Source organism: Salvelinus namaycush, chromosome 5 (genome assembly GCF_016432855.1).
Source record: "Salvelinus namaycush isolate Seneca chromosome 5, SaNama_1.0, whole genome shotgun sequence".
Taxonomy (NCBI): domain Eukaryota; kingdom Metazoa; phylum Chordata; class Actinopteri; order Salmoniformes; family Salmonidae; genus Salvelinus; species Salvelinus namaycush.
Window position 1 is genome coordinate 8,446,647 of NC_052311.1, and position 22,367 is coordinate 8,469,013.

Here is a 22,367-nt window from a genome sequence, read left to right on the forward strand (position 1 = left end):
GGAAGTTCCGCAGATCAAAGGACGACTGGTGGAGAATAGCTGTCACGACAGGTAAGTGGTGTTTATGTTGACGTTTTATGTTGTTATTTTAACTTATTTTGATATTTTCTGACATGTCGTTGATATATTTGAGAATTGAAAACATATTTGGACAATCTGGCTATCTTTCTAACTATGCAATCGATTAAAATACACCATTATTGCCAAGTCAAACAAACAGCTTCGGTCCATGCTAGGTTTACATTACCGTTAGCTAGCTGTTTGTTTACGTTATGCGACAAACGTAGCTAGCTAACTTACTCACCAACATGTCTCAGTTGCCATTAGGATTTCTCGCTGTATGATAATCGCCATTGTAACCAAGTGGTGTTTGATACGACGTCGTATACAGCTAGATAACAAGCTAGCTGGCTTGGTCCTGTTAATATTGTTGTGGATATGGCTAGTCAGCTTAGCTAGCGTAGCTAACTTGATATTTGCTACCATAGCTGTTATCAGAGATTTGTTGTCAGTTTAGTAAGTAACAAGAACATAGCTGGCTAGATTGTTAGTCTTTAGCGAGCTACTTGACTCAAACAAAGTGACAGCAAACGATTTGGCTAGTTAGCATACCGTTCAAACCCTGTTTTGCAGTCGAATGTCATTGGTTGAGGGCTTGAGGCTATGGACAGGGCCTATTAGCTTCAGCGAGCAAAACGGTTCCAAAAGTAGCCGCTGGTTTACAGTATGTTTTGCTTCGTACTATAGCAAGTACTTTTATTTGTCAGATGAAAAATTCAAAAGAAAAGTTTTGATATTTTATGAAGAGAAGAGGAAAGTTGCTAAGCAATGTTTTTCAAATGTATACAGCAGGGATGCCTAATGTGTCAATGAGACCAACACATTCAGGCCTAACAACTGATCTGCACTTGTTGATCTAGAATAGATTGGTCTTCTTTCATATTTTCTGTTGCCTGTCAATGATTATGAATACTGTGCCACTGCACACTTTAGGCTCTAGCAAATCTGATTCAACTAATAAAGGATTTTGTTGACCAGTTAGGCTAAATCAGTTATACCAGTAGTGAAACAAAACTGTAGGGGTAATGGGAGGATTGCAAAATGTTGAGCTATTGTCTGTGACCTTGTTCAGTGGTTCTCAAACCTCTACTCGGGGACCCCTAGTTGTTCTATGTATTTGCTATATTCCAGAGCTAGCACACCTGATTCAACCTGTCAACGAATCATCAAGCCTTTGACTAGATGAATCAGGTGAGCTGGTTCAGGGCTACAACAATATTGTGAAATGTCTGGTGGTTCCCGGGGAGAGGTTTGAGGACCACTGACCTAGGCCTAGTTCCATATGTCTTGTCTCTCCCAGGTGGTAGTGAATGCGGTAGAGTCCCAGTCTAGGTATGGAGCAGTGTGCGTGTGTGGAGCGGGAGCTGGAGAAGGTCCTCCATAGGTTCGTCATGTACGGACACCAGTCAGAGGAACGGCTGGACGAACTACTACGCAGCGTCTGTGAGCTACGGGGACAGCTGGTTACATTCGGTAAGGCAGAGCCATCTACACGCTCTAGTTTAGACGTAGTGTTCACTCAAGTCATCAAGCTATTTGCAGGTGTATGGTGAAAGAATGAAAGATACCTGCACACACTGTTACAGGCCCCATATTCGAGGAATTTGATGCAGGAGTACAACTAAAGCACGGAACAATATGCAATTTAAGTTATTTAAACAATTTGGCCCTAGAGAAATGAAATCTTGTTTTTCTCCGGTTGCGTGCCTTGACTCGTGAGGGTTCAGGCACAGAAGTGAATCAAAGGTTTCTTTATGTACATTCAACAAGACTGCTTTTAGCCTTTTTAAACTTGTAATGTTCTGATTTGTTTTAACCTGATTGCTGTCTCCTTCAGAGCAGAGACATCACTTGAATATCGTTCTAATTCTAGACATTCTGTTACATAGCATTGTTAAAATGTTCCCATGAAATGGGGTTGATAACCATAGAAATATGTAAAGGATAATCAACGAGGGGCTATGCATTCAAAAGCAGCTCAAACATAGAACATGTAAGAATGAACTATAGCCATTGAATTCCACTGTGCAAATATACCGTGTGTTATAGGGAATGAATGCACGCTCTAGAATGCCCTTCAAGCCAATCAGAAACGAGTATTCAACAATGGCATGGTATAAGTCATTATATTTCTACGGCGCCAACATGGCTGCCATAGAGTTTTGTGTCATGTCAATCACAATGCAGAAACCTCAATGTACCAACTCTCTAAATATATGGCTCTCCTTCAGGGGTACAAGATGCAGATCTTTCGGTGCTGTCTCAGACGATGGCCCAGTGTTGTAAGAACATTAAAGAAACAGTACAGCTGCTGGCCTCCAGACACAAGGACATCCACGGCAGTGTCTCCAAAGTCGGCAAAGCTATCGACAGGGTAAGAGTTTCCCAATAAATGCTTTCATTGTAGAATCTTTACATTTTAGAAAAGATGATGACACAACTCCCTTGCGGTTTAAGCCAATATTATTGTAAAAATGTACCTTAAGCACACAAGGGAGAAATTTCATCAGATTCTGTGTGTTTTCTATCCGGTTATCCTTTGGTTGTTTCCTGGTTGTGTTTCTGTAGAACTTTGATGCAGAGGTGAGTGCAGTGGTGGCAGAGACAGTGTGGGACTCACCTGAGAGACAGAAGTACCTGAGTGAGACCATTGTGGAACACCTGTACAGACAAGGCATGCTGAGCGTGGCAGAGGACCTATGTCAGGTGAACAGCTGAGATGAAACAAAAGCCTGCACACCCTGTTGGTCCCCAGAACCAGAATGGAAGACATTTGGTATATTTCATATGCATTAAAACTGCCTGGCTTCTCTGTTGTTTGTGTATCTCCCAGGAGTCTGGAGTAGTGATTGACATGAGCATGAAGCAGCCATTCTTGGAACTCAACAGGATCCTGGAGGCCTTGAGGATGCAGGACCTCAGACCAGCACTGGAGTATGTACTGTACCTCCTCTCTGTTATATACTGACCTCAGACCAGCACTGGAGTATGTACTGTACCTCCTCTCTGTTATATACTGACCTCAGACCAGCACTGGAGTATGTACTGTACCTCCTCTCTGTTATATACTGACCTCAGACCAGCACTGGAGTATGTACTGTACCTCCTCTCTGTTATATACTGACCTCAGACCAGCACTAGAGTATGCACTGTACCTCCTCTCTGTTATATACTGACCTCAGACCAGCACTAGAGTATGTACTGTACCTCCTCTCTGTTATATACTGACCTCAGACCAGCACTAGAGTATGTACTATACCTCCTCTCTGTTATATACTGACCTCAGACCAGCACTAGAGTATGTACTGTACCTCCTCTCTACCTCCTCTCTGTTATATACTGACCTCAGACCAGCACTAGAGTATGTACTGTACCTCCTCTCTGTTATTTACTGACCTCAGACCAGCACTGGAGTATGTACTGTACCTCCTCTCTGTTATATACTGACCTCAGACCAGCACTGGAGTATGTACTGTACCTCCTCTCTGTTATATACTGACCTCAGACCAGCACTAGAGTATGCACTGTACCTCCTCTCTGTTATATACTGACCTCAGACCAGCACTAGAGTATGTACTGTACCTCCTCTCTGTTATATACTGACCTCAGACCAGCACTAGAGTATGTACTGTACCTCCTCTCTGTTATATACTGACCTCAGACCAGCACTGGAGTATGTACTGTACCTCCTCTCTGTTATATACTGACCTCAGACCAGCACTGGAGTATGTACTGTACCTCCTCTCTGTTATATACTGACCTCAGACCAGCACTAGAGTATGCACTGTACCTCCTCTCTGTTATATACTGACCTTAGACCAGCACTAGAGTATGTACTGTACCTCCTCTCTGTTATATACTGACCTCAGACCAGCACTAGAGTATGTACTGTACCTCCTCTCTGTTATATACTGACCTCAGACCAGCACTAGAGTATGTACTGTACCTCCTCTCTACCTCCTCTCTGTTATATACTGACCTCAGACCAGCACTAGAGTATGTACTGTACCTCCTCTCTGTTATTTACTGACCTCAGACCAGCACTAGAGTATGTACTGTACCTCCTCTCTGTTATATACTGACCTCAGACCAGCACTGGAGTATGTACTGTACCTCCTCTCTGTTATATACTGACCTCAGACCAGCACTAGAGTATGTACTGTACCTCCTCTCTGTTATATACTGACCTCAGACCAGCACTAGAGTATGTACTGTACCTCCTCTCTGTTATATACTGACCTCAGACCAGCACTAGAGTATGTACTGTACCTCCTCTCTGTTATATACTGACCTCAGACCAGCACTAGAGTATGTACTGTACCTCCTCTCTACCTCCTCTCTGTTATATACTGACCTCAGACCAGCACTAGAGTATGTACTGTACCTCCTCTCTGTTATATACTGACCTCAGACCAGCACTAGAGTATGTACTGTACCTCCTCTCTGTTATATACTGACCTCAGACCAGCACTAGAGTATGTACTGTACCTCCTCTCTGTTATATACTGACCTCAGACCAGCACTAGAGTATGTACTGTACCTCCTCTCTGTTATTTACTGACCTCAGACCAGCACTAGAGTATGTACTGTACCTCCTCTCTGTTATATACTGACCTCAGACCAGCACTAGAGTATGTACTGTACCTCCTCTCTGTTATATACTGACCTCAGACCAGCACTAGAGTATGTACTGTACCTCCTCTCTGTTATATACTGACCTCAGACCAGCACTAGAGTATGTACTGTACCTCCTCTCTACCTCCTCTCTGTTATATACTGACCTCAGACCAGCACTAGAGTATGTACTGTACCTCCTCTATGTTATTTACTGACCTCAGACCAGCACTAGAGTATGTACTGTACCTCCTCTCTGTTATATACTGACCTCAGACCAGCACTGGAGTATGTACTGTACCTCCTCTCTGTTATATACTGACCTCAGACCAGCACTAGAGTATGTACTGTACCTCCTCTCTGTTATATACTGACCTCAGACCAGCACTAGAGTATGTACTGTACCTCCTCTCTGTTATATACTGACCTCAGACCAGCACTGGAGTATGTACTGTACCTCCTCTCTGTTATATACTGACCTCAGACCAGCACTAGAGTATGTACTGTACCTCCTCTCTGTTATATACTGACCTCAGACCAGCACTAGAGTATGTACTGTACCTCCTCTCTGTTATATACTGACCTCAGACCAGCACTAGAGTATGTACTGTACCTCCTCTCTGTTATAAACTGACCTCAGACCAGCACTAGAGTATGTACTGTACCTCCTCTCTGTTATATACTGACCTCAGACCAGCACTAGAGTATGTACTGTACCTCCTCTCTGTTATATACTGACCTCAGACCAGCACTAGAGTATGTACTGTACCTCCTCTCTGTTATATACTGACCTCAGACCAGCACTAGAGTATGTACTGTACCTCCTCTCTGTTATATACTGACCTCAGACCAGCACTAGAGTATGTACTGTACCTCCTCTCTACCTCCTCTCTGTTATATACTGACCTCAGACCAGCACTAGAGTATGTACTGTACCTCCTCTCTGTTATTTACTGACCTCAGACCAGCACTAGAGTATGTACTGTACCTCCTCTCTGTTATATACTGACCTCAGACCAGCACTAGAGTATGTACTGTACCTCCTCTCTACCTCCTCTCTGTTATATACTGACCTCAGACCAGCACTAGAGTATGTACTGTACCTCCTCTCTGTTATTTACTGACCTCAGACCAGCACTAGAGTATGTACTGTACCTCCTCTCTGTTATATACTGACCTCAGACCAGCACTAGAGTATGTACTGTACCTCCTCTCTGTTATATACTGACCTCAGACCAGCACTAGAGTATGTACTGTACCTCCTCTCTGTTATATACTGACCTCAGACCAGCACTAGAGTATGTACTGTACCTCCTCTCTGTTATATACTGACCTCAGACCAGCACTAGAGTATGTACTGTACCTCCTCTCTACCTCCTCTCTGTTATATACTGACCTCAGACCAGCACTAGAGTATGTACTGTACCTCCTCTATGTTATTTACTGACCTCAGACCAGCACTAGAGTATGTACTGTACCTCCTCTCTGTTATATACTGACCTCAGACCAGCACTAGAGTATGTACTGTACCTCCTCTCTGTTATATACTGACCTCAGACCAGCACTAGAGTATGTACTGTACCTCCTCTCTGTTATATACTGACCTCAGACCAGCACTAGAGTATGTACTGTACCTCCTCTCTGTTATTTACTGACCTCAGACCAGCACTAGAGTATGTACTGTACCTCCTCTCTGTTATATACTGACCTCAGACCAGCACTAGAGTATGTACTGTACCTCCTCTCTGTTATATACTGACCTCAGACCAGCACTAGAGTATGTACTGTACCTCCTCTCTGTTATATACTGACCTCAGACCAGCACTAGAGTATGTACTGTACCTCCTCTCTGTTATATACTGACCTCAGACCAGCACTAGAGTATGTACTGTACCTCCTCTCTACCTCCTCTCTGTTATATACTGACCTCAGACCAGCACTAGAGTATGTACTGTACCTCCTCTATGTTATTTACTGACCTCAGACCAGCACTAGAGTATGTACTGTACCTCCTCTCTGTTATATACTGACCTCAGACCAGCACTGGAGTATGTACTGTACCTCCTCTCTGTTATATACTGACCTCAGACCAGCACTAGAGTATGTACTGTACCTCCTCTCTGTTATATACTGACCTCAGACCAGCACTAGAGTATGTACTGTACCTCCTCTCTGTTATATACTGACCTCAGACCAGCACTGGAGTATGTACTGTACCTCCTCTCTGTTATATACTGACCTCAGACCAGCACTAGAGTATGTACTGTACCTCCTCTCTGTTATATACTGACCTCAGACCAGCACTAGAGTATGTACTGTACCTCCTCTCTGTTATATACTGACCTCAGACCAGCACTAGAGTATGTACTGTACCTCCTCTCTGTTATAAACTGACCTCAGACCAGCACTAGAGTATGTACTGTACCTCCTCTCTGTTATATACTGACCTCAGACCAGCACTAGAGTATGTACTGTACCTCCTCTCTGTTATATACTGACCTCAGACCAGCACTAGAGTATGTACTGTACCTCCTCTCTGTTATATACTGACCTCAGACCAGCACTAGAGTATGTACTGTACCTCCTCTCTGTTATATACTGACCTCAGACCAGCACTAGAGTATGTACTGTACCTCCTCTCTACCTCCTCTCTGTTATATACTGACCTCAGACCAGCACTAGAGTATGTACTGTACCTCCTCTCTGTTATTTACTGACCTCAGACCAGCACTAGAGTATGTACTGTACCTCCTCTCTGTTATATACTGACCTCAGACCAGCACTAGAGTATGTACTGTACCTCCTCTCTGTTATATACTGACCTCAGACCAGCACTAGAGTATGTACTGTACCTCCTCTCTGTTATATACTGACCTCAGACCAGCACTAGAGTATGTACTGTACCTCCTCTCTGTTATATACTGACCTCAGACCAGCACTAGAGTATGTACTGTACCTCCTCTCTGTTATATACTGACCTCAGACCAGCACTAGAGTATGTACTGTACCTCCTCTCTACCTCCTCTCTGTTATATACTGACCTCAGACCAGCACTAGAGTATGTACTGTACCTCCTCTCTGTTATTTACTGACCTCAGACCAGCACTAGAGTATGTACTGTACCTCCTCTCTGTTATATACTGACCTCAGACCAGCACTAGAGTATGTACTGTACCTCCTCTCTGTTATATACTGACCTCAGACCAGCACTAGAGTATGTACTGTACCTCCTCTCTGTTATATACTGACCTCAGACCAGCACTAGAGTATGTACTGTACCTCCTCTCTGTTATATACTGACCTCAGACCAGCACTAGAGTATGTACTGTACCTCCTCTCTGTTATATACTGACCTCAGACCAGCACTAGAGTATGTACTGTACCTCCTCTCTACCTCCTCTCTGTTATATACTGACCTCAGACCAGCACTAGAGTATGTACTGTACCTCCTCTCTGTTATTTACTGACCTCAGACCAGCACTAGAGTATGTACTGTACCTCCTCTCTGTTATATACTGACCTCAGACCAGCACTAGAGTATGTACTGTACCTCCTCTCTGTTATATACTGACCTCAGACCAGCACTAGAGTATGTACTGTACCTCCTCTCTGTTATATACTGACCTCAGACCAGCACTAGAGTATGTACTGTACCTCCTCTCTGTTATATACTGACCTCAGACCAGCACTAGAGTATGTACTGTACCTCCTCTCTGTTATATACTGACCTCAGACCAGCACTAGAGTATGTACTGTACCTCCTCTCTGTTATATACTGACCTCAGACCAGCACTAGAGTATGTACTGTACCTCCTCTCTACCTCCTCTCTGTTATATACTGACCTCAGACCAGCACTAGAGTATGTACTGTACCTCCTCTCTGTTATTTACTGACCTCAGACCAGCACTAGAGTATGTACTGTACCTCCTCTCTACCTCCTCTCTGTTATATACTGACCTCAGACCAGCACTAGAGTATGTACTGTACCTCCTCTATGTTATTTACTGACCTCAGACCAGCACTAGAGTATGTACTGTACCTCCTCTCTGTTATATACTGACCTCAGACCAGCACTGGAGTATGTACTGTACCTCCTCTCTGTTATATACTGACCTCAGACCAGCACTAGAGTATGTACTGTACCTCCTCTCTGTTATATACTGACCTCAGACCAGCACTAGAGTATGTACTGTACCTCCTCTCTGTTATATACTGACCTCAGACCAGCACTGGAGTATGTACTGTACCTCCTCTCTGTTATATACTGACCTCAGACCAGCACTAGAGTATGTACTGTACCTCCTCTCTGTTATATACTGACCTCAGACCAGCACTAGAGTATGTACTGTACCTCCTCTCTGTTATATACTGACCTCAGACCAGCACTAGAGTATGTACTGTACCTCCTCTCTGTTATAAACTGACCTCAGACCAGCACTAGAGTATGTACTGTACCTCCTCTCTGTTATATACTGACCTCAGACCAGCACTAGAGTATGTACTGTACCTCCTCTCTGTTATATACTGACCTCAGACCAGCACTAGAGTATGTACTGTACCTCCTCTCTACCTCCTCTCTGTTATATACTGACCTCAGACCAGCACTAGAGTATGTACTGTACCTCCTCTCTGTTATATACTGACCTCAGACCAGCACTAGAGTATGTACTGTACCTCCTCTCTGTTATATACTGACCTCAGACCAGCACTAGAGTATGTACTGTACCTCCTCTCTGTTATATACTGACCTCAGACCAGCACTAGAGTATGTACTGTACCTCCTCTCTGTTATATACTGACCTCAGACCAGCACTAGAGTATGTACTGTACCTCCTCTCTGTTATATACTGACCTCAGACCAGCACTAGAGTATGTACTGTACCTCCTCTCTACCTCCTCTCTGTTATATACTGACCTCAGACCAGCACTAGAGTATGTACTGTACCTCCTCTCTGTTATTTACTGACCTCAGACCAGCACTAGAGTATGTACTGTACCTCCTCTCTGTTATATACTGACCTCAGACCAGCACTAGAGTATGTACTGTACCTCCTCTCTACCTCCTCTCTGTTATATACTGACCTCAGACCAGCACTAGAGTATGTACTGTACCTCCTCTCTGTTATTTACTGACCTCAGACCAGCACTAGAGTATGTACTGTACCTCCTCTCTGTTATATACTGACCTCAGACCAGCACTAGAGTATGTACTGTACCTCCTCTCTACCTCCTCTCTGTTATATACTGACCTCAGACCAGCACTAGAGTATGTACTGTACCTCCTCTCTGTTATTTACTGACCTCAGACCAGCACTAGAGTATGTACTGTACCTCCTCTCTGTTATATACTGACCTCAGACCAGCACTAGAGTATGTACTGTACCTCCTCTCTGTTATATACTGACCTCAGACCAGCACTAGAGTATGTACTGTACCTCCTCTCTGTTATATACTGACCTCAGACCAGCACTAGAGTATGTACTGTACCTCCTCTCTGTTATATACTGACCTCAGACCAGCACTAGAGTATGTACTGTACCTCCTCTCTGTTATATACTGACCTCAGACCAGCACTAGAGTATGTACTGTACCTCCTCTCTGTTATATACTGACCTCAGACCAGCACTAGAGTATGTACTGTACCTCCTCTCTGTTATATACTGACCTCAGACCAGCACTAGAGTATGTACTGTACCTCCTCTCTGTTATATACTGACCTCAGACCAGCACTAGAGTATGTACTGTACCTCCTCTCTACCTCCTCTCTGTTATATACTGACCTCAGACCAGCACTAGAGTATGTACTGTACCTCCTCTCTGTTATTTACTGACCTCAGACCAGCACTAGAGTATGTACTGTACCTCCTCTCTGTTATATACTGACCTCAGACCAGCACTGGAGTATGTACTGTACCTCCTCTCTGTTATTTACTGACCTCAGACCAGCACTAGAGTATGTACTGTACCTCCTCTCTGTTATATACTGACCTCAGACCAGCACTAGAGTATGTACTGTACCTCCTCTCTGTTATATACTGACCTCAGACCAGCACTAGAGTATGTACTGTACCTCCTCTCTGTTATATACTGACCTCAGACCAGCACTAGAGTATGTACTGTACCTCCTCTCTGTTATATACTGACCTCAGACCAGCACTAGAGTATGTACTGTACCTCCTCTCTGTTATTTACTGACCTCAGACCAGCACTAGAGTATGTACTGTACCTCCTCTCTGTTATATACTGACCTCAGACCAGCACTAGAGTATGTACTGTACCTCCTCTCTGTTATATACTGACCTCAGACCAGCACTGGAGTATGTACTGTACCTCCTCTCTGTTATATACTGACCTCAGACCAGCACTGGAGTATGTACTGTACCTCCTCTCTGTTATATACTGACCTCAGACCAGCACTAGAGTATGTACTGTACCTCCTCTCTACCTCCTCTCTGTTATATACTGACCTCAGACCAGCACTAGAGTATGTACTGTACCTCCTCTCTGTTATTTACTGACCTCAGACCAGCACTAGAGTATGTACTGTACCTCCTCTCTGTTATATACTGACCTCAGACCAGCACTAGAGTATGTACTGTACCTCCTCTCTGTTATATACTGACCTCAGACCAGCACTAGAGTATGTACTGTACCTCCTCTCTGTTATATACTGACCTCAGACCAGCACTAGAGTATGTACTGTACCTCCTCTCTGTTATATACTGACCTCAGACCAGCACTAGAGTATGTACTGTACCTCCTCTCTGTTATATACTGACCTCAGACCAGCACTAGAGTATGTACTGTACCTCCTCTCTGTTATATACTGACCTCAGACCAGCACTAGAGTATGTACTGTACCTCCTCTCTACCTCCTCTCTGTTATATACTGACCTCAGACCAGCACTAGAGTATGTACTGTACCTCCTCTCTGTTATATACTGACCTCAGACCAGCACTAGAGTATGTACTGTACCTCCTCTCTGTTATATACTGACCTCAGACCAGCACTAGAGTATGTACTGTACCTCCTCTCTGTTATATACTGACCTCAGACCAGCACTAGAGTATGTACTGTACCTCCTCTCTGTTATTTACTGACCTCAGACCAGCACTAGAGTATGTACTGTACCTCCTCTCTGTTATATACTGACCTCAGACCAGCACTAGAGTATGTACTGTACCTCCTCTCTGTTATATACTGACCTCAGACCAGCACTAGAGTATGTACTGTACCTCCTCTCTGTTATATACTGACCTCAGACCAGCACTAGAGTATGTACTGTACCTCCTCTCTGTTATATACTGACCTCAGACCAGCACTAGAGTATGTACTGTACCTCCTCTCTGTTATATACTGACCTCAGACCAGCACTAGAGTATGTACTGTACCTCCTCTCTGTTATATACTGACCTCAGACCAGCACTAGAGTATGTACTGTACCTCCTCTCTACCTCCTCTCTGTTATATACTGACCTCAGACCAGCACTAGAGTATGTACTGTACCTCCTCTCTGTTATTTACTGACCTCAGACCAGCACTAGAGTATGTACTGTACCTCCTCTCTGTTATATACTGACCTCAGACCAGCACTAGAGTATGTACTGTACCTCCTCTCTGTTATATACTGACCTCAGACCAGCACTAGAGTATGTACTGTACCTCTTCTCTGTTATATACTGACCTCAGACCAGCACTAGAGTATGTACTGTACCTCCTCTCTGTTATATACTGACCTCAGACCAGCACTAGAGTATGTACTGTACCTCCTCTCTACCTCCTCTCTGTTATATACTGACCTCAGACCAGCACTAGAGTATGTACTGTACCTCCTCTCTGTTATTTACTGACCTCAGACCAGCACTAGAGTATGTACTGTACCTCCTCTCTGTTATATACTGACCTCAGACCAGCACTAGAGTATGTGCTGTACCTCCTCTCTGTTATATACTGACCTCAGACCAGCACTAGAGTATGTACTGTACCTCCTCTCTGTTATATACTGACCTCAGACCAGCACTAGAGTATGTACTGTACCTCCTCTCTGTTATATACTGACCTCAGACCAGCACTAGAGTATGTACTGTACCTCCTCTCTGTTATTTACTGACCTCAGACCAGCACTAGAGTATGTACTGTACCTCCTCTCTGTTATATACTGACCTCAGACCAGCACTGGAGTATGTACTGTACCTCCTCTCTGTTATATACTGACCTCAGACCAGCACTAGAGTATGTACTGTACCTCCTCTCTGTTATATACTGACCTCAGACCAGCACTAGAGTATGTACTGTACCTCCTCTCTGTTATATACTGACCTCAGACCAGCACTAGAGTATGTACTGTACCTCCTCTCTGTTATATACTGACCTCAGACCAGCACTAGAGTATGTACTGTACCTCCTCTCTGTTATATACTGACCTCAGACCAGCACTGGAGTATGTACTGTACCTCCTCTCTGTTATATACTGACCTCAGACCAGCACTAGAGTATGTACTGTACCTCCTCTCTACCTCCTCTCTGTTATATACTGACCTCAGACCAGCACTAGAGTATGTACTGTACCTCCTCTCTGTTATTTACTGACCTCAGACCAGCACTAGAGTATGTACTGTACCTCCTCTCTGTTATATACTGACCTCAGACCAGCACTAGAGTATGTACTGTACCTCCTCTCTGTTATATACTGACCTCAGACCAGCACTAGAGTATGTACTGTACCTCCTCTCTGTTATATACTGACCTCAGACCAGCACTAGAGTATGTACTGTACCTCCTCTCTGTTATATACTGACCTCAGACCAGCACTAGAGTATGTACTGTACCTCCTCTCTGTTATATACTGACCTCAGACCAGCACTAGAGTATGTACTGTACCTCCTCTCTGTTATATACTGACCTCAGACCAGCACTAGAGTATGTACTGTACCTCCTCTCTACCTCCTCTCTGTTATATACTGACCTCAGACCAGCACTAGAGTATGTACTGTACCTCCTCTCTGTTATTTACTGACCTCAGACCAGCACTAGAGTATGTACTGTACCTCCTCTCTGTTATATACTGACCTCAGACCAGCACTAGAGTATGTACTGTACCTCCTCTCTGTTATTTACTGACCTCAGACCAGCACTAGAGTATGTACTGTACCTCCTCTCTGTTATATACTGACCTCAGACCAGCACTGGAGTATGTACTGTACCTCCTCTCTGTTATATACTGACCTCAGACCAGCACTGGAGTATGTACTGTACCTCCTCTCTGTTATATACTGACCTCAGACCAGCACTGGAGTATGTACTGTACCTCCTCTCTGTTATATACTGACCTCAGACCAGCACTAGAGTATGTACTGTACCTCCTCTCTGTTATATACTGACCTCAGACCAGCACTAGAGTATGTACTGTACCTCCTCTCTGTTATATACTGACCTCAGACCAGCACTAGAGTATGTACTGTACCTCCTCTCTACCTCCTCTCTGTTATATACTGACCTCAGACCAGCACTAGAGTATGTACTGTACCTCCTCTCTGTTATTTACTGACCTCAGACCAGCACTAGAGTATGTACTGTACCTCCTCTCTGTTATATACTGACCTCAGACCAGCACTAGAGTATGTACTGTACCTCCTCTCTGTTATATACTGACCTCAGACCAGCACTAGAGTATGTACTGTACCTCCTCTCTGTTATATACTGACCTCAGACCAGCACTAGAGTATGTACTGTACCTCCTCTCTACCTCCTCTCTGTTATATACTGACCTCAGACCAGCACTAGAGTATGTACTGTACCTCCTCTCTGTTATTTACTGACCTCAGACCAGCACTAGAGTATGTACTGTACCTCCTCTCTGTTATATACTGACCTCAGACCAGCACTAGAGTATGTACTGTACCTCCTCTCTGTTATATACTGACCTCAGACCAGCACTAGAGTATGTACTGTACCTCCTCTCTGTTATATACTGACCTCAGACCAGCACTAGAGTATGTACTGTACCTCCTCTCTGTTATATACTGACCTCAGACCAGCACTAGAGTATGTACTGTACCTCCTCTCTGTTATATACTGACCTCAGACCAGCACTAGAGTATGTACTGTACCTCCTCTCTGTTATATACTGACCTCAGACCAGCACTAGAGTATGTACTGTACCTCCTCTCTGTTATATACTGACCTCAGACCAGCACTAGAGTATGTACTGTACCTCCTCTCTGTTATATACTGACCTCAGACCAGCACTAGAGTATGTACTGTACCTCCTCTCTACCTCCTCTCTGTTATATACTGACCTCAGACCAGCACTAGAGTATGTACTGTACCTCCTCTCTGTTATATACTGACCTCAGACCAGCACTAGAGTATGTACTGTACCTCCTCTCTGTTATATACTGACCTCAGACCAGCACTAGAGTATGTACTGTACCTCCTCTCTGTTATATACTGACCTCAGACCAGCACTAGAGTATGTACTGTACCTCCTCTCTGTTATATACTGACCTCAGACCAGCACTAGAGTATGTACTGTACCTCCTCTCTGTTATATACTGACCTCAGACCAGCACTAGAGTATGTACTGTACCTCCTCTCTGTTATATACTGACCTCAGACCAGCACTAGAGTATGTACTGTACCTCCTCTCTGTTATATACTGACCTCAGACCAGCACTAGAGTATGTACTGTACCTCCTCTCTGTTATTTACTGACCTCAGACCAGCACTAGAGTATGTACTGTACCTCCTCTCTGTTATATACTGACCTCAGACCAGCACTAGAGTATGTACTGTACCTCCTCTCTGTTATATACTGACCTCAGACCAGCACTAGAGTATGTACTGTACCTCCTCTCTGTTATATACTGACCTCAGACCAGCACTAGAGTATGTACTGTACCTCCTCTCTGTTATATACTGACCTCAGACCAGCACTAGAGTATGTACTGTACCTCCTCTCTACCTCCTCTCTGTTATATACTGACCTCAGACCAGCACTAGAGTATGTACTGTACCTCCTCTCTGTTATTTACTGACCTCAGACCAGCACTAGAGTATGTACTGTACCTCCTCTCTGTTATATACTGACCTCAGACCAGCACTAGAGTATGTACTGTACCTCCTCTCTGTTATATACTGACCTCAGACCAGCACTAGAGTATGTACTGTACCTCCTCTCTGTTATATACTGACCTCAGACCAGCACTAGAGTATGTACTGTACCTCCTCTCTGTTATATACTGACCTCAGACCAGCACTAGAGTATGTATGGTACCTCCTCTCTGTTATATACTGACCTCAGACCAGCACTAGAGTATGTACTGTACCTCCTCTCTACCTCCTCTCTGTTATATACTGACCTCAGACCAGCACTAGAGTATGTACTGTACCTCCTCTCTGTTATTTACTGACCTCAGACCAGCACTAGAGTATGTACTGTACCTCCTCTCTGTTATATACTGACCTCAGACCAGCACTGGAGTATGTACTGTACCTCCTCTCTGTTATATACTGACCTCAGACCAGCACTAGAGTATGTACTGTACCTCCTCTCTGTTATATACTGACCTCAGACCAGCACTAGAGTATGTACTGTACCTCCTCTCTGTTATATACTGACCTCAGACCAGCACTAGAGTATGTACTGTACCTCCTCTCTGTTATATACTGACCTCAGACCAGCACTAGAGTATGTACTGTACCTCCTCTCTGTTATATACTGACCTCAGACCAGCACTGGAGTATGTACTGTACCTCCTCTCTGTTATATACTGACCTCAGACCAGCACTAGAGTATGTACTGTACCTCCTCTCTACCTCCTCTCTGTTATATACTGACCTCAGACCAGCACTAGAGTATGTACTGTACCTCCTCTCTGTTATTTACTGACCTCAGACCAGCACTAGAGTATGTACTGTACCTCCTCTCTGTTATATACTGACCTCAGACCAGCACTAGAGTATGTACTGTACCTCCTCTCTGTTATATACTGACCTCAGACCAGCACTAGAGTATGTACTGTACCTCCTCTCTGTTATATACTGACCTCAGACCAGCACTAGAGTATGTACTGTACCTCCTCTCTGTTATATACTGACCTCAGACCAGCACTAGAGTATGTACTGTACCTCCTCTCTACCTCCTCTCTGTTATATACTGACCTCAGACCAGCACTGGAGTATGTACTGTACCTCCTCTCTGTTATTTACTGACCTCAGACCAGCACTAGAGTATGTACTGTACCTCCTCTCTGTTATATACTGACCTCAGACCAGCACTAGAGTATGTACTGTACCTCCTCTCTGTTATTTACTGACCTCAGACCAGCACTAGAGTATGTACTGTACCTCCTCTCTGTTATATACTGACCTCAGACCAGCACTGGAGTATGTACTGTACCTCCTCTCTGTTATATACTGACCTCAGACCAGCACTAGAGTATGTACTGTACCTCCTCTCTGTTATATACTGACCTCAGACCAGCACTAGAGTATGTACTGTACCTCCTCTCTGTGTGCAGTTGAATGTGAATCAAACCCCTCTTTGATCATTTTCAGCCATTCAGTAACTGATTAACTTGAGAGTAGTGAACACAATTGAGATCTGAAATGCCAGGGTTAAAGGTCAATTAGAATTTCGGGTGACTTCCTGAATTGATTGAATTGGGGTCTATTCACTAGGAGCCAAACAGAAGGAAACAGGGAGGGACCTACCTGAATTTGTCCAATAGAAATGATTGTTTTCAGTTTACAACTGTTTGCTACGGTGTGCACTAATGATTACAATCCTCTCTCTCCCTGGCTCCAGGTGGGCAGTAACAAACCGGCAGCGCCTGCTGGACCTGAACAGTACCCTGGAGTTCAAGCTGCACCGCCTCTACTTCATCAGCCTGTTAAACGGAGGCATCACCAACCAGCTGGAGGCGCTACAGTACGCCAGGCACTTCCAGCCCTTCGCCTCACAGCACCAGAGAGGTAGGAACACAGACAGCTTGGGCCCTGTTCAGGTCAGCAGGGTGGGACAGATAGAATTTTAGGCAGCAGGTATATGATGGTCTGAACGTAGGCACTAACAGTCCATTACCTCACAGCACCAGAAGTAGGGACAGACATACCCTGGCTGGGGGCTCCTGGTGATCTTGAAGAGAGGTAGGGACTGTCTGTCTGACACCCTGGTTGGGGGCTCCTGGTGATCTTGAAGAGAGGTAGGGACTGTCTGTCTGACACCCTGGTTGGGGGCTCCTAGTGATCTTGAAGAGAGGTAGGGACTGTCTGTCTGACACCCTGGCTGGGGGCTCCTGGTGATCTTGAAGAGAGGTAGGGACTGTCTGTCTGACACCCTGGTTGGGGGCTCCTAGTGATCTTGAAGAGCTTTTTGACAGGGATGTTCATTAGGCACCAAACATATATATATATTTTTTTTTTTACTGAAACAGGGAGGAACTACCTGTCCAATAAGAAACCCTTATTGTTTTCTCAATAGCTTTCTTACAGGACTTCATAGCTTCTTTCTCTTACCAGCTGACTGACTAATGATCTGTTCCAATAGTCTGTGAATGGACACCTTCCTTCCTCCCTCCTCCATGACCACTGTCTCCCACAGACATGCTGTATAACAGTGTCTCCTCTCCCCCAGACATCCTTCCTCCCTCCTCCATGACCACTGTCTTCCACAGGCATGCTGAATAACACTGTCTCCTCTCCCCCAGACATCCTGAATAACACTGTCTCCTCTCCCCCAGACATTCCGAATAACAGTGTCTCCTCTCCCCCAGACATCCTTCCTCCCTCCTCCATGACCACTTCCTCCTCTCCCCCAGACCTCTCCCTCCAGACACCCATTATAGCAGTGTCTCCTCTCCCCCAGACATCCAGATCCTCATGGGTAGTCTGGTGTACCTGCGGCACGGCATAGAGAACTCTCCCTACCGCTCTCTGCTAGAGACCAACCAGTGGGCTGACATCTGTAACAGCTTCACCAGGGACGCCTGCGCTCTGCTGGGGCTATCTGTAGAGTCACCTCTCAGTGTCAGGTTAGACACTCACACACACACAGCAGTATAACGCTGATAGTAAGATTCCTTGTCATTGTTTTTCACTGCAGTATGTACAGTTGAAGTCAGAAGTTTACATACACTTAGGTTGGAGTCATTAAAACTTGTTTTTCAACCACTTCACAAATTTCTTGTTAACAAACTATAGTTTTGGCAAGTCGGTTAGGACATCTACTTTGTGCATGACACAAGTAATTTTTCCAACAATTGTTTACAGACAGATTATTTCACTTATAATTCACTGAATCACAATTTCAGTGGGTCAGAGGTTTACATACACTAAGTTGACTGTGCCTTTAAACAGCTTGGAAAATTCCAGAAAATTGTCATGGCTTTAGAAGCTTCTGATAGGCTAATTGACATCATTTGAGTCAATTGGAGGTGTACCTGTGGATGTATTTCAAGGCCTACCTTCAAACTCAGTGCCTCTTTGCTTGACATCATGGGAAAATCAAAAGAAATCAGCCAAGACCTCAGAAAAAATATTGTAGACCTCCACAGGTCTGGTTCATCCTTGGGAGAAATTTCCAAATGCCTGAAGGTACCACGTTCATCTGTACAAACAATAGTACGCAAGTATAAACACCATGGGACCACGCAGCCGTCATACCGCTCAGGAAGAAGACGCTTTCTGTCTCCTAGAGATGAACGTACTTTGGTGCAAAAAGTGCAAATCAATCCCAGAACAACAGCGAAGGACCTTGTGAAGATGCTGGAGGAAACAGATACAAAAGTATCTACATCCACAGTAAAACGAGGCCTATATCGACATAACCTGAAAGGCCGTTCAGCAAGGAAGAAGCCACTGCTCCAAAACCGCCATAAAAAAAGCCAGATTACGGTTCGCAACTGCACATGGGGACAAAGATCGTACTTTATGAAGAAATGTCCTATGGTCTGATGAAACAAAAATAGAATTGTTTGGCCATATTGACCATCGTTATGTTTGGAGGAAAAAGGGGGAGGCTTGCAAGCCGAAGAACAGCATCCCAACCGTGAAGCACGGGGGCGGCAGCATCATGTTGTGGGGGTGCTTTGCTGCAGGAGGGACTGGTGCTCTTCACAAAATAGATGGCATCGTGAAGAAGGAAAATTATGTGGATATAGTGAAGCAACATCTCAAGACATCAGTCAGGAAGTTAAAGCTTGGTCGCAAATGGGTCTTCCAAATGGACAATGACCCCAAGCATACTTCCAAAGTTGTGGCAAAATGGCCAAAATTTACCCAACTTATTGTGGGAAGCTTGTGGAAGGCTACCTGAAACGTTTGACCCAAGTTAAATCAATTTAAAGGCAATACACTCAATTAGTATTTGGTAGAATGTAAACTTCTGACCCACTGGGAATGTGATGAAAGAAATAAAAGCTGAAATAAATCACTCTCTCTACAATTATTCTGACATTTCACATTCTTAAAATAAAGTGGTGATCGTAACTGACCTTTGACAGTTTTTTTACTTGGATTAAATGTCAGGAATTGTGAAAAACTGAGTTTAAATGTATTTGGCTAAGGTGTATGTAAACTTCCGACTTCAACTGTATCTGTGATTTCCATGTCTGTTTCTCTGTGTTGAATGGTATTCTCTGTCAGTTTTGCGTCAGGCTGCATGGCTCTACCAGTCCTGATGAACATCAAACAGGTGATTGAACAGAGACAGTGTAGCGGAGTCTGGACACACAAGGACGAGCTGCCTGTAAGTCTCCCTTTCTATGCTCTCATGACTTTCTCTGGGTGGTGAATCCTCAGAGTATTTATTAGCATTTAAAAGCAATAATTGTTATTCATAACTATTCATAAAATAAATAGAAAATAACATGTATAATACTATAACCATTTATAATGGATTATTAATGAAGGTTGTCATAGAAGGGTAACGTCTCCCCTCCCTCCAGATTGAGATAGACCTGGGGAAGAAGTGCTGGTACCACTCCGTGTTCGCCTGTCCCATCCTCCGGCAGCAGACGTCAGAGAGCAACCCTCCCATGAAGCTCATCTGTGGACACGTCATCTCCAGAGACGCCCTCAACAAACTCACCAACGCTGGAAAGTGAGTCTGATCCAGGTTGACAGACAGACAGGCAGACAAACAGGCACTCAACCATTGACAGTCAGACCTGTGGAACTCTGTGGTTAAACTCTCCTACCGGTCTGTATATGTCTAACTCTGTCTTCCATCTCCTCAGACTGAAATGCCCCTACTGTCCCATGGAGCAGAACCCGTCAGATGCCAAGCAGATCTTCTTTTGATCCCCCATCCTGTTTCTGGAAACCCCCAGGCCCCAGGCAAAGTGGAGCCCCTTTGAGCTACAGTAGCTACCTGCTACCCCAGGACCCCTGTAAATCCCCCATCCTACCTCCTGAGAGAGAGAGATCTCAAAAGGATCATTCATTCATTGACACTCATTTTCAGCTGCCTGCAGAACTTACTATAGGCTTATTCTTGTTAAGGATGTGATGATGCGTTATCATAGCGTATCAAGTTGAGTTGTAGAGTTTTTGGACGACTGCTCTGTTCCTTATTTCTTTCCTCTATATATCCATCTGTAGGCTTTCCTTAGAACACAGAATCCTCTATATATCCATCTGTAGGCTTTCCTTAGAACACAGAATCCTCTATATATCCATCTGTAGGCTTTCCTCAGAACACAGAATCCTCTATATATCCATCTGTAGGCTTTCCTTAGAACACAGAATCCTCTATATATCCATCTGTAGGCTTTCCTTAGAACACAGAATCCTCTATATATCCATCTGTAGGCTTTCCTCAGAACACAGAATCCTCTATATATCCATCTGTAGTCTTTCCTCAGAACACAGAATGGTCGGTTGAATGGATGTTAGAGAGGTGATGTGACATTATGGTTTTTAGGAAGTTGTCTGATTTCAGGAGAGTATTTAAACTTCTATATTACAGAGGTAAAGCTAAGTAGCCTCTGAGAAAGTATATTCACATATATATTGTATTGAGAGGTTGTGATTGGCTGATAGGTTGAGGTGACCGTGGTTACAGTTTGTGAATGGAACACTGATTGTAAAAAAGTAAAATTTTGCCTATTGGCTATGATGTAATAAAGGCCCTGATTGGTTGAAAGTCACTATGGGTTACAGTACATGTATCAGTGTGACGATCAACAGTTGTGATCGATGGAGAGGTCGAGGGTCAATTGGCTGATTGATTTTGCAACTGCCTCCAATAACAAGAATTTTCCTGTTTCTTGTTCTGTGTAGGCCGATGTATTTAACAAAAACAAATTATACTACTGTGAAGTCTGATTTTGTTTTTATTTATCATCGCTAGAATCAAGTCTCCTGTAAAATAGTGAAACCATAAGTAACTTTATACCTTTTTATGAAATATAATTCTGCCACAAAATAGCAACATCAGTATTGGATCCATGATCAAATCCTTCTCCTTGGACCAAACGGATAGCTCCCAGCCCATGAAATGGTGATGTCAGCACCAGCATCTCTTTAACAGCCGACACATGGTAGCAGTCAGCCATTATATCAACTCTGCACTGATCTCCAGTCAGAATGAATGATGGTAACAGGTCTTTATTTGATGGTTTGTGTGCGTACACGTTCGTTTTGTGTTTAGTTGATTTGACATTTTATTTACTGCTTTTGGTTGACAAT

At 44.1% G+C, this 22,367-nt stretch overlaps 1 protein-coding gene across 3 annotated transcripts; it reads left to right on the forward strand.

Annotated features, from left to right (window-relative positions):
* LOC120047921 (E3 ubiquitin-protein transferase RMND5B-like) lies at positions 1-22,361 on the forward strand. Of its 3 annotated transcripts, none has more exons than XM_038993536.1 (10): positions 1-51; positions 1,361-1,533; positions 2,292-2,434; positions 2,629-2,766; positions 2,894-2,994; positions 17,485-17,651; positions 18,544-18,709; positions 20,322-20,424; positions 20,624-20,778; positions 20,915-22,361. In XM_038993536.1, exons 2-10 carry the CDS (start codon positions 1,395-1,397, stop codon positions 20,976-20,978), a joined length of 1,176 nt encoding a protein of 391 aa, XP_038849464.1. In that variant the 5' UTR covers positions 1-51; positions 1,361-1,394; the 3' UTR covers positions 20,979-22,361. The 3 variants fall into 3 exon arrangements, with proteins under 3 accessions (XP_038849464.1, XP_038849465.1, XP_038849466.1); XM_038993537.1 differs by lacking the exon at positions 1-51 and adding an exon at positions 1,192-1,251; XM_038993538.1 differs by lacking the exon at positions 1-51 and having other exon boundaries at positions 1,339-1,533.
* The last annotated feature ends 6 nt before the right edge of the window (positions 22,362-22,367 follow it).